The 13978-nt window shown below is 39.7% G+C and overlaps 1 protein-coding gene across 2 annotated transcripts in view; it reads right to left on the bottom strand.

Moving 5' to 3' along the window:
- The window catches only part of OTC (ornithine carbamoyltransferase), a 27533-nt gene extending 14499 nt beyond the window's left edge, over positions 1-13034 (bottom strand). The window contains exons 1-5 of one of the 2 annotated variants that reach the window (XM_026047302.1): positions 12934-13013; positions 12131-12200; positions 9092-9235; positions 8439-8520; positions 2700-2787 (exon numbers count right to left, since the gene is read on the bottom strand). In XM_026047302.1, the coding sequence (XP_025903087.1) occupies positions 2700-2787; positions 8439-8520; positions 9092-9235; positions 12131-12200; positions 12934-13013 (464 nt within the window). Of the gene's footprint in view, positions 1-2699; positions 2788-8438; positions 8521-9091; positions 9236-12130; positions 12201-12933 lie in introns of both variants that reach the window. The other variant, XM_026047303.1, reaches the window with a different exon arrangement.
- Between the last annotated feature and the right edge of the window lie 944 nt (positions 13035-13978).

Genomic DNA, 13978 nt, shown 5'->3' with positions numbered 1-13978 from the left:
TCTTTCTTTCTTTCTTTCTTTCTTTCTTTCTTTCTTTCTTTCTTTCTTTCTTTCTTTCTTTCTTTCTTTCTTTCTTTCTTTCTTTCTTTCTTTTCATAAGATTTTGAACTTGTTAGCTACCCAATCTTAGAGCTTGGAAATATATGAATATATTGGAAAGCTGCATTTCTGTATTTTTTATCTTGGCAAAATAAGTTAGCATTGCAGAATAATTTCTATGGTGCCAAGCTAGAAAATATTACTCAGACGTATCCTCTAAGGACTCCATGATTAAACACAAATAAAAACATTCTTTTTTGTTGCAGATCTCTGGATTTTAACATAGCATTGTTACTTTGGGGACATTCACATATGTTTAGGGTAGAATGTTACTGTTCCAAGATTTGGATACCTTATTTTCTGTCTTGAAAGAAAGTATTAACTCGGGGGTTTAATTTTCTAACAAGACTACTTATTTTATTGCTATAGATACTCTTATGGGGACTTTGTGCAGACTTGTTCTCAGTAAATGGTGAAAAAGCTTAAAAATTATAAAAGCCATTCCCCATAGACGAGTTGTCCCACAGTAATCTCAGTGAACTGTTAAAAGTCACTGAGTATAGTGGCGCACAAATGAACTGCTTTCCTCATTTTTCATTTCATGTAATATACCAGACATGCTGAACAGCACTGAAAGGCTTAGAGCTCCTTAATGGGAGGTAAGTTTTGCTCTTGTGTCAGTGCAAATATAAATGTTTTGTGAAGCACGAAGAACTGTATTATGGCCAAGTAATAAGTCATTCAAAATACATTCACAACAGAAATGCTTTCAACACTTACCTGCACCAATTATAATATAAATCTGGGACCTTTACAATCTTGTGTCCCCTTTGCTGTAAGTCTCAATCTTAAATACTTCAAAAGCCTCTAGAGCCCCTGACACAAAGCTGTAAATAATCGAAATACCCTCTGGGTCTATACATTCTTTTTTTAAAATTATTTTTATTCTCATATTAATTGAATAAAGTTGGCATATCATCCTTCATTCACAGGAAATGCCAAGGAATAAATACTTAGATGTTCTTTTGAGTAAACAGCTCAGTCTTAATTATGTAAAGTCAATAGTAATACTGCTAATGAGAGCAGGAGTGGAGCAGAGTGTGGGGGGCTCTATAAAATCTTGGGAAAACCGACAGCACTCACACCACTGTAGCAGAGATGTAAAATCCCCAGGTTTGGGTCATCAATAAGGAAGAACAAGAGGGGATGGAAGCTGGAAAGGGAGGCTGGTGGTGTAGGATTTTCTCCAGAGAATGGAGGACTCCTCTGAGGATTTGCTTGCTTCTCCTTTTGCTACAGGTCCTACTGCATTGTACCTGCTTCTGTGCCTATCTCAATCCCAAACCACGGGTGATGCCCCCGGAGCAGCCTCAGTCCCTTTGGCAGTGCCCAGTGCCAGTGGCTGGGGCTGCCCCGCACTGCTCTACTCCTTTGCAGGGCTGTGAGATGGGGCAGGCCCTGCCCTGCAAGGAGCCCCTGGCCTCCTGGTGCCCCAACACATTGCCCTGCAGTCTCTCACCATGTGTTTTTCCCTTCACATGCACAAATGCCACAGGGAAATTTCATGTTGCCTCTGGTAAATCCCTCCTTTCTTTAGCTTCACCACTCACCTTTGACTGCTCTGCAATCCTACATCATTCTGTTTTGGAACTTCAAGTAACTCTTTCCCAACTGGGACACTGTATTTCTACGTCATTTCCCACTGCCCTGATGTGCCCAGTCCCTTCTGAATTTCAGCTCCTTTTGGCTGGTGCAAATCCGGATCTGAACCTTTCCACCCTGGCACATGAGTACTGCTGCCCATCACGCAGTTCCCATCTCCTCACTGTGGCTCTCTGCACCACAGGAAGACACTTGGAGACTAATACTCATTTCGATTGATGTTTGGCATTTACCTCTAAATTAACACAGTAAGCTATGTATTTGACTTGAAAAATCCATCATCACTCATGCCAATAGAGCTGTAGCAAGTATGCTATAGCAATGGGAATAGGGTGCTAGCTACCCATCCCTGCATGTCCAGGGGGCTGGGCATGAACAAGGTTTTCCGGTGCTGGTAAGAGAAGGAAAAGTTAGCGTAGCAGTCCTGCCAGTCCAGCAGTGGAGGAGGGCACAAGGAATCGGGAACCTGCTGCAAATTTTTGGCCCAGTTTTATGCTGATGAAAGAAAGAGACCACACTGGCTTTCAGTGCCACCCTATACAGTGGCTCTCCAGCAGCTGGCATGTCTGGGATGAATAAAGCCCCTCGTTTTGATCTCCAATCAGCTGTACTTTTAGCTCCACCAGAAGTAGCAGAACAGAACAAGATTAGAATGTTCTAATCTTTTTTATGTGCTATCACTACTGGAGCTATATAACTGAAATTTGTAAAGCATTTCTGTTCCTGTGAGTTTTTATCCTCACTGACACTCCATAAATCCAGATTTGATAAATACATCTCCTATGGTGAGATGTTTTGGAGAGCTAGAATGAATAGAATGACAAAGTTTTGAACTACAGATTCTGTGAGCTGACCGGCAAATATTTAAGAAATGTGGAAGGCCTCCTGAAATTTTGTGGAAAGAAAGTATTATCTTATAAAATTATACAAGAACCATTTCAGCCTGATAGAATGCTTGCTTTTACATCTATCAATCAGGCAAATGACATCTTACCAACCTTGCTGTATCTGTGAGACTCTCATTAGTGCCCAGATGTATATCTTGTGTTGTAAGGAAGCAAGGATGTCCTCCTAGGAGAGCAAATCCTGCAATGAAGACAAATAAAAGAGAAGTTAAACACCAGAACAACATACTTACAACTAAGCTTCAATATCTCTCTCACATAAAAGATATTTCCATCATTAAAAGTAAAGCTCAGCAGAGCATGCAAATGTTTCAAACCCTGGAAGTCAGACTTCACAAAACACAAATAAAGGCAATCTAGAACAAAAACAGCCAGGTATGATACCTTGCTAGAATCCCTGGCCATCAGTTCTGATCTCTTTTCAGAGGAGCACTCGTTCAGGCTGCAAGCCAACACCTTATCAAAGGCATTACTGTGGTTCCAGTTCAGAGCTAGATAATCCATTCATCACACTGAATTTCTACAGTATCAGCTTCAAGGCACTCAGCATCACAGAACCAGGAAGGTCCTTCTGAGTTGACAAGTCTAGTTCCACACCATCACAAGAAGCTACGGGAAGACCTGCAAAAATATTCATTCACCTCGAAAACCATAGGCCCCCTCATGTCCTATACCAAAAAGAGCTTGGTCAATAAAGTGCCTTAAAAATTACAGCGTGGTAAGAGAAGGAAAGATCACAAGTGATGACTGCATTCCCTTCTCTTACAATAGGAAGGAATTTACAAACTAAACCAAGGAACTGGATGAGGCCCAAAGAATGAAATCCATTCCTCCACAAGAAAACAAGACCTAAGCACTGCTTAAGAATATAACACACTTCTGGGAACTTAGAAGAAGCCTGGATATTCATTTGGACAAAGGTAAAGATCTCCCTAACGGCCAATCTCAGGTTCTGTCCTGCCTCGTTTCCATCACAACACCACCAAAAAATTGCTATAAGCAACCAACTGACCCAAACAGGGAGAAAAACAGCTTCGAGTCTCTGTGCTTTTGCTTCCCTTCCCTGAGACTGCAGCATGATGGCCCCAAGGGTTTTGACTTAGGAACTGACACAAACAGGTTAGCAGAGGTGTTGCACAGAACAAAAAGTCTTGAAATCGGGGGAAGTGCAAAGCAGAGGATTTGGACTGGGCTTTAGGTAGCTCCCTAGGGCACTTTCTGTGCATTGGTTAAAATTTTTGACATGAAAACAATATCTTTCTAGCAGATAAATGGTCAGGAAAGTCTCTCCCTATCTGTAATTTCCATCATGGAGGAAAAATGTAGAGAATCCTGATGTGGACGGATCGATCTTGTCAAAGCAACAACATGCGAAGGAGTCAGCATCTATAGCAGCAATTACAAAAATCTTAAAGGAAATCTACATTATTTTTATTGCCATGAAGAGAAAAGCTGCATACAGCCCAGCAGAGTGGAGGTCCCTCTTTAGCAAAGCACGATCCCGTGGAGGTGCTAACAAATTCTGTGCCCTTACCCACACCAAGTAAAGCACACAGAAAAGATGACAGCTGCTTGAGCTGGAGCTAGCCATGAGGTGGCACTGCAAACATGGCTACGACTGCCACTCCAGCACGGGGTGAAGTGGGTACCACAGCTAAAACTGTTCAAAAACCACGGACCAGGAACGCACAGCGAAACTTCCCAGAGAAGAACCCACCGAGGCCCCAGGCCAGGGCTGATCCCACCCTTCCTAAGGCTCTTTCTTCCTGCCCGGCACAGCCACAGGGCAGCCCCCGTGAGAGGCCTCCCACGCACGGCAGGACCAACAGACACTACAGACCCGACAGGTTAAGACTGGGCTTTAAAACCAAATGGATAAAAACAACATGAGCAAGTCACTGTCTTTTGACTGCTCCAGGAACACTGCACCAGACCCCTTCTAAAGGGCCAGTCCCTCCCCATGGAGCTGGAGCAGGTTCATGTTATTCAGTGGGCCTGATTTTCACTTGGCCGTCATTTACTTTGGGGTTTCCCCAATTCACGATAATTAGAGGCAGACTCAGCAAGTTTTAAAGAGTGAAATATTACTAAGTTTGTTAGTATTATTTATCCTTATAAAAGCATAAATTTGCTGGTTGCACTGCCTTCCTTTCATGTCTTTGCAGAAGCCTTTTGCATTAAGGCAGTAGGGTTTTTTTAGGTTTCCCCAGACACTTTGACCAACTCTCCGCAGCACAGACACGAACACGGTGTTTGTGAGAATGTGCATGTGAGCCGTAGCCTGGGCATTACTGACCATCTATTCAAGACAGGTTTTTAAGTCAAGACTTCAAGGATGAGAAGTCATCCATAGTAGCTTCCCAGCTTTTCTGCAGTTATTTTTCAAAGTCACATATATGATTATATCAGTGATTTATATCTGCATGTTCCACAGAATACAACAGTTCTGCACTTCAGGCTTCTAAATGAATACACTTCAGTCAGTTCTTCATATCCTAGGCTCCCATGGACATGTCCTGCTTTTCTATTAACGGAAAACAGGAATCAGACCATTTACCTAGAATTGTCAGACATCAGGTAACCCAGTCAGAGCTCCCACCTGGAGCTCATGTACACAGCAGAGTCCTATGGTGCTGGACTTTCTTCTCATGAACCAGCCATCTGTGCAGGGTTCGAGAACGTATTTCCATCCAAAATTTTCCATCTGGAGACACAGGAGCTTTGTATTGTATTTTTGAATATAGTTGCAGAGAAAGCAACTCTTTTTTTTTTTTTTTTAACATTGCAAGACATCTAGATTTGGATTTGCCAGTTTAGTTTTACTCACTGCCCACCAAGACCTATAATCTACAAGTTTCTATATGCCTAGACTGATAAGTATGAACCCTTTAAACAGCAATTACAGGAACAGTTCTCAAGCAGAAGACCAAACCCTAATAATATTTTTTAAAGTATCAGTCTAAGCAGCTAGTGAGATAACAGAGACCTCTTGCCCCCTTTGTAATGTAGCCAAGCTACATAATACTCACCATTCTAACTAAATAACATACTCTTCCTTCCCTGTCAAGTACATTGGAATATGTGAAGTGATGCAACTTCAGACATGGGCTTAATTTTCCCCTCACGCCACTGTGGCCTGGGAGTAAAACCACTAAAGCCCGTGGAAGTACGTCTCTATAAAGGCATCAGAAGCCGGGTCTCCAACACATAATGAAAGAAGGTATACAGAGCTATTATATTATTTATTTCCTGCCTATGTTATTTCCTCTCCATTTGTGACATATTTTCTGCATTCAGCATCTGTGAAATGGTTGGATTTATTTCTAATTTCCTCACTGAAAAGCAACTGCAACTATGTATTTCAAGAGTATCAGTGACAACCAGCATATTTTACACAAAAGCTATAACACAAACAGGGTATTCACGTTTATACCATGCCTGAGGATGTTTATTTTATAAGTAATATATATGACCATGTGGAATATCTTTGTTCTAAAAAGTTACGCAAGATTTTATATAGAATGGGTTTGGGATTCTGATTGCAAACAGATGACATATTTTCCAATTTAATAGCACCAGTGGCACATTTTCTAATATAATAGTCAGTGATAGTAATAAATTTATCAGGCTCAGCGAAAATGGATTTATTTTGCCAATATGCTATGAAAACTATTTGTAGTTTTTCATTAAACTTGAAAAACAATTAGTAGTCTTAAAAAAATGTAAAAATAATATGAATTTTGGAAATATTAATTAGGACGAGATTATATTTGTTCAAAAGAGTAAGGAATTGAGGAATTATACGACAAGGATCAGAATATTATTCCATACAGTTCCAATACCATTGGAATAACGTAATTTAGAGACACAAAATGCCAACTCTTCTTTACAGTGCATTGCAAATTAATGTTTATTCATTTCAAGTGTGGAGTTTAGAGGTGTAGGGACAACAGGACTTTCAAAAAGGCCTTCACAATGTTAATATACAGCAATAATTTACTAGACACTGCAAAGAGTAGATTTTGTAACCAATGCTTTCCTAAACACTACTTCTTTTTAATGAAATACATTGATTTTCATCTTAAATTTTCTGAGCGTTGCAAAGTTTATTCATATCAATCTGATCACCAGAGTTTTGTCCCAAAAATGACCTTTTCCAAGATCTTGAAAGTACAGCTCTTGGGAAATGCAATTTGAGACGATTTGTGTATTTTATAAATAAACATTTCATTCTTCACTGGACATTAGAAAACTGGTGTGAAATTACTTCATTTAGCTAAAAGGAACATGTGTGACCCCACATTTGCTTTAAATTAGAAATTCCAAGGGAGAACTTACGTAAATCAAAAAGCAGCTGAAATGTATAGAATTTCCCCCGCCTGAAAAAAAAAAAAAAAGAATCTGCCCTTGAATAAAAGTTTTAGGCTTAAGGACTTAAGACCAATTAACCCAAGGTGTGAAGTTAATTCATATACGTTAAACTGTATTAAAGTCCCTTGTGGGAAGCTCTTACTCAAAAATAAATGGTCTTTTTTTTTTCACTGGAGCTTAATCCTAAGATGAATTTATGTGCATTAACTCCCAGCCTTAAGCTAATTCATTTGAACTTTCCTTAGCTGCTCTTTTCCATAAGCCTTGAAAAGTCAGGGCCAAAATAATGCTTCTGTCAGAATATATAAGCAAGAAGGATAAACAGGTTCAGAGAATTCATGATTCCCTGCCCATGTACCAGGATGGCAGGCAGTTACAAAGTGGCCTAAGAACTCCAGAGTTCAAAGGTGGGCTGGTTTCACAGGGAGAGAAATCCAGATAAAAACGCATACCTAAGTCCTGCTTATCTGAGGAGAACAAGTGCAGGATCAGCAAACAAAACCCTGTGCCAGAGGACATGACAGCAAACTCAGAATTTGTTGCCCATGATCTACTTGCATCTTCCGCCCATTACTTTTATGTTCCGGCACTCAATTTTATAGAAAAACGTGAATAGTCAATGTATTTCCTGTCCCTTCACTAGCAAGCAGTCAGTCTAAGGAATATTGGGTCAATCTAAACATGAGAAGGGCAAGGTTCTCCTTCCCCAATGAGTAAAAATGTACCCAAAACCAGACACCAGCCTGTACCGAATCCTGAGGCGTGAAGTTAGAATGGACAGCGACAAAATACAGAGACAATATTGCTAACACAAACACATGGATTATTTATTTCAGTGGTCCCACTGACTTCAGAGCCACTACTTTGTCAATAAAGATGTGTTTCAGTGTTTGCAGGACTGTATCCTGAAAGAAGAATGTTCTAGGGCCTGATCTTATTAGGCTAATACCCAGGAGTCTCCATCAAGTTATCTTCTCCTGTAGGTAATCATGTTAAGTTTCTTTTTTCCCTAATCTACATCGAGGCATTACTGTGATTCCCAGTCTAAACACATACTCTGGAATGTGACAACGGTAATGCATAATACATTAGAAAGATATTTATTAGAGCTTGCTTAGGATTAAATTTGAGATGCTTACTAAAATGTGTGTTAGGAAAGTGTGCATCCTGCTAATATGACTGGAAGCTCACATCAGAAACACTTACTTAGGCCTTTTATTTTATTTCTAATCTTTCTCATTTTGGAATGAACTTGGGGAATTTCAGTGATCAAAGGGATGTGTCTGTAATATTAATAGGCAAGGTGAAACACAATTAGCTACCATTCTTTTCCAATTTATGCTTTCCAACTTTCCAACTTCTGAGTAGAAGCTCCTAAATACAACATCATGTAGTCTTTTTCAGTACATACATATTCACAGCACAGAGTTTCAAATAAATCTGATCGTTGATTTGACCTACCTGTTTCTGTAGATAATCTTGTTCTTGTGCTTCTCTTCTCAAAAATCATGGCCAAAGATTTTCCTTGCATCAAAGGCAAATACTGGAAAACAGGAATAGAAGGCAGTTCAGTTTTATAACCATTACATACTTCCTTTGTGAAAAGTGAAATTCTTTCACTTTTTAATCCATCAGTATAATGATAATTTTCTTTACCATAGTTCTGTACTTTTGTCCTTCAAATATGTTATCAGCAATGAGGAAGGTTAGAAAGAAAGAGCTAATTTGGGACAAAAGGTGATTGTACTTGGAGGCTTGATTTGAGCTAGCATTAAGGAAAACTCTTAGATTAATTTCAAGGAATTGTCTTTCAGTTCCTACCCCACTCAGTGCTGCATGTACAGCGTGTGTAGATGAATGGGGTTAGCCAGTAACAGCTAGCTGTACAAAGCCAAGGAACCTTTCCACTAGCAAAATCCACTGAAGTATGTGAAGAACATCTTTGAACATTTTGCAGGAAGCTGCTTTGATTTGTGGTACCTCATTTACAGTATTTAAGGTGTTAAGTGCTGATGTTGTGAGCAAGCCAGCTAAATGTTTGATTCCCAGTCTCTTTCATAAGAGCCTTTATTTTTGTCTTCTCTGTGACCTAAATGAGAGCTAAAGCATTTTACCTCTCCATTGTGTTTTATTCTTTGTTTCAAATCTGAGGCCATCCAGAGCAAATACTTGAGTTCATCTGCTGTGTAATTCTGTAGAGTGAGGAGGTCACGGCCTTTCAGATGAACATTCATTAGTGCTGGTTGTCCATACCTGCATCAAAAGAGCAACCAAAGCACGCTTTTTTTTTTTGTCATTTGGCAAAAAATCCTGCTCTTGCAAAAGAGCAAGTAGCTGAAATTTGTCTTGCTGCAAACCCCTCATTCCCCCCCAGCTGGACAGACCTGATGGCCTGTGTTATTTAATTTTAATAACTTCTACTGTCCTGTGGAGGCAGTTCACTCTGTTGATTGCCACAGTAACAGCTTTTCAAACTGTATTATAATCTGTGCATCAGATGTAATTTTTTGGCCCTGCGATATGTGTATGACTTGACTGTGCCGCCTATTCAAACAAACCTAAATGCATAAACCATTCAGGGCTTTGTGAAATGACTTAAGACTAGACTGCATGTCTTTCCTTCAGGGCACATGGGCAACTGATCTTGGTGCTGCTCCTTCCCTTGCACACTTTGGGGATAGATAGCACACTTGGCACATGCCACCCTCATGCTCATAAAAGACGGCATTTCTGTGTGTGAAATCTCTTGGTTCTGCCTTGTACTGGGGAATGAGGTAGCCACATTTAAAAATAGCAGGAGAGCCACATGCCCTGGCCCTTTTCCTGTCACACAGAAAGCAGTCGGGGTGCAAGCAGCGCTTTTACTCCATGTGCGCAGAGCACCCAGCCAGACTTCTCAATGTGAGAAGCTGGTTTTAGAATCAAGTGAAACTGAATGCTGATAATCCCACAGATTCCGTGAGCTTAGATGACATGTCGTAAGGAAACAGTGGAGACCAAGCCAGGATTTCTGCAGGCTTAAGTCTGGTAATGGCAAGTGACAGTTCAGTCCCTTCTCTGTCACTGTTAAGAGAGAGTTTCTGTTCATGTTTCAAGTCAATTCTGATGGATCAAAGCCTGGGTGGCAAGTACATAAGGCCTATAGTGGCTTCTAGAGATTTTAGCATTTCATTAGTTAAACCTGCCGGGGGGGACTCTTTTTTCCTCTTAATTTGGTTGAATAAACTCAGACTGAAATTGAATGTAGAAGACCACAGCTCTAAAAGTAATAGTGCACATTATCACTGTCCATTTGATATCCCAGCACAAATTGCATGATTTTTTAAAACAAATTGCAGAATTTTTCCTTTATTTTGAAATATTTAAATGCTGTGTATTTTCCATTTAGACATCTTAAAAGTGCTGTAGCCATGCATTTTACCAGCCCTATTATGAAGGCTTCTTTTTGGTAGTGATGAAAATAATGATGTTTAACTGCAGAAATATGGAGAAGGTTTGAAGAAGCAGAACATGCAATGCAGATGCCATGGATGTTAACACTCCTGGAAGTCAGTACCTGCTGTCATATAAGAGAGCAATGAGCTCCAGAGGTTTTACGGAATACCACAGGATTCACCACTAAGCTACGCACAGGGCACTACAAAGATTCCCATCAAAGCGTGTGATCAGAATCCGGCCTCTGCACAGCCCCAGACTGCTGGAGGGCTGGACCTGTCTGAAGCACTAAGCAGACAAAGGAATGGATTTCTTGCTGTCAAAGTTTACAGTAATTCTGTGTATGTATTTTCTTACATGTCATCCCTGAAACTGGATTCATAGGTAAAATACAATCTAAATTGTATATATGACTTCAGTAATAAATATTGGTCAAAGTAATAAAGTGCATTTACATTACTTAAAGTAATAATGTACATTTCCAAGCCATAAAAACTAAGTTTGACACCATCATGACCTTTAATGAGGTAACGTTACATGTTTTGCTGTAACTGTTTCTGTCTTCAAACACAGGTAAGCAACCTAGAAAAGTTAGAAAGCACCCATATGCCCATTCCAGAAAGCGAAGTGATAACAAAATACAAGGCCATGAAAATGATTCCATGCACTTCTATATCCAGTACCCACAGAGTGGGATATACCTGGCATTTGTAGAAAGTTTGGTCATTCACATGTGTGAGGCAGCTTCCACTCTAGAATGAAAAACAGCCTACCAACACAAACCAATGACATCAAGCCTGGAAAACTCAGACTTACAAGAGATTTGCTCTATTTTCAGTGTTCTGAATTCTGAAGAAAATGCAATTTCCTAATTTTATGTTCTCATTTTTCACCCCCAGAACACTGGCATGCTTAGTCTAATTTTGGGGAACAAAAAATGCTCACCTGTACTGTTCTTGTCTATGCAATTGCTTGCTTCTTGGTCACTCTGCTGTCCTTCGTTGAACTGTTTCTAGTCCTCAGCTGCTCTTTGAATTTCTAATTACGGCCTATGATTACTTGAAGGCAGCTGAAAAGATTGTCTGCTCTAAACCTCCCAAAGAGAAACTCCTGTTTGTGACCTCTTGTTTTACTATTTAGCCTTACTGAGAGGTGTACTGAGAAGCATCCATCTCTGAAACTTCTACACCGATATATAAAATAGCACTAAAATCAGTTACTCAGAATTTGGAATCACCATTCCTAGATATTTTCATGGTAAGCTAATCTGTAACTGGCCTGATCTGCTGTTGTCATACTACAATGAGCAAGTTGTGATAGAAATCCTTTCCTGCCAACATTTCTCTGTTCCCGTGATGATGATTCTGTTTTACTGCTATGACCTTCAGAAATGTGTTCTCCCTATTGTCCCCATCGTCTGAAACACAGACATGAGTGGTCAAATAAATTCCAGAGAAGGGGCACAAGATAACATACCAAAGTTAAAATGTAACAGGCAGAATAGCAAGTCAAACAGTTGGCTTATTTTCTTCGGAGCTGGGACAGCAACTGCTCAGGATCTTTAGCACAGATTGCTACATCTTGGGTTATCGTGGGTATCAACGTTAACTTGTTCACAGCCAGTGATGATAGCTTATGTTAGCAATACGATATAAAACATAAAAACGGAACTCTAAAATAAGATCCAATTATTAGATGGAAAGTCTAATAAATTAGAAGTTGTTTTCCACAATTGTTTTTCTGTCATCTCTGCTAATCAGAGAAAGTTTCCACCAATTGCCAGTAGTGGAAACTCAAAATCTATATAAAGAAAATATCACTCAGGCTTCAGAACTACTTTAAAACCATAGTAACTGAATCACATAACTTGGAAAATATTTGTTTTCCAGTTGATTTAAGTGTAGAATTAAACTTCAAGTCTTTAATTTCATCTTGACTCTTGAGGTGTGACAACCATTAGAAATGGCTCACTGAAACATTGTGATAGATGTTTTTGTGAAGTCACACGGAATGGCAAAATCTATGCCACCGAAGAAAGAATCCAAAGTCAGGTTTTCAGGTCTAGAAGTTTGATTTTGGACTTCACATCACATACTGCTCTTCCCACCTGCCTCATGCACATATGCAAATAAATGAATGCTGAAGCTGAGATTCACCTTTCAGCTTCAAGAAGGGAATTCTCTCCCCCATACTCAAATATTTGTCCGAACGCTTCAGAATTTCCTTTACCTTATTCAGATATTTATTTATTGTTTACAAGTACCTGCAGTGTGTACTGAACTCAAGAAGAAAACAGCACGTTTTTCCCCATGTGCCGCTAAACCGGATGGAAAGAATTCACAAACATTAAAAGAAAAATCCTTTGCTCTCACAGGGACTCAGAGCTTGCTGCCTCAGAAGGCAAACACCCTAGCAGAAGCCTTGTTATCCAAAACATTTACCTATTTACAGAATTCAATTGCTTTCATCTCCAAATTCCTGTTTCAATGTCAGTGATTGCCAGAAATCTCCAGGATAAGCTTACCAAAAATGTCGCACCAGATGCTTGCTGCTCTTTGATAAAATTGAAACACTGAAGAAGTTCCTCAAATTAAAAAGCATCTTCCTTTTGTGTTAGATTTCTCTTAGTCCTGCAGAAAAGTCAGGAGAAATGAAGTCCTGGGAAGGACAGAATGAGTTGAGCTGCTGTGCAAGCAAGGTTAGTATGAGGAACAGACAACCTTATCTTTGATTTGTCCAGTCCGTGCTGGACCTGGTCAGGGCTGAAACTGAATCTTTTACTTGGTCAAATTCTACAGATAAAGATTCTTCACAGGGTCCATTGCACAACCCAGTTTGTGCATTTCTATGTGGGCCCATTATATTACAGCTGTGTCAGTATCATTTCTTAGCAATTTCATGCTTCTTAAATACTTTACAGGAGCATAGCCAAGCAGAAAGGACAAGAGAAGAATGCAGAATGACTGAAATAAAAACGAACAATGGTCTCTCTCTCTCTCTCTCTCTTTTTTTTTTTTTTTTTTTTTTTTTTTTTTTTTTTAATGGAATAAGCCTTAAATTGTGCTGTGGTTGCATTAAACAGCAGTGAGGCTCTTCAAGTATTATGACCTGCAAAACCATTTGCGTTAAAGTTCTCTTACACTTAGATGTCTGCAGTTCCTAAAAAATGTTGTGACTTTATTTAAATTTTTTTTTATCTTCAGATATTTCTGCCAAGTAAGACTTTATGTTGCAGGTGCTACAGGTGCTTTTGAAATATGACCTTCAGTACTTAAAAGCACTTAAAGTACTTATTTATTCAGGGCTGATGGCACGAGGCAAAAATATTTATTTTCCTAGGGACTCTTTTCCTAGGGAATCTTTTCCTAGGGTTCATATTCTACTGAGAGGATCATGTAGCTAAACCATATATAAAAAATCCAACGGTTGCCCACGGAGGAGAGCGTGCGCTGCACAAGTCCCACAGAGTGATGGTTGCGTTTGCTCAGGCAGCACAGGAACAAACTGAGGGGCTTAGAAACGATGAAAGGAGTGAGATGTTTGGAAAACACAGCAGCCGCAAGGGG

This window comes from Nothoprocta perdicaria, unplaced genomic scaffold (genome assembly GCF_003342845.1).
Source record: "Nothoprocta perdicaria isolate Ctin4 unplaced genomic scaffold, notPer1 scaffold_49, whole genome shotgun sequence".
Taxonomy (NCBI): Eukaryota; Metazoa; Chordata; class Aves; order Tinamiformes; family Tinamidae; genus Nothoprocta; species Nothoprocta perdicaria.
Note: the sequence above shows the minus strand (reverse complement) of the source record. Positions and strands in the feature narration are given on the sequence as shown.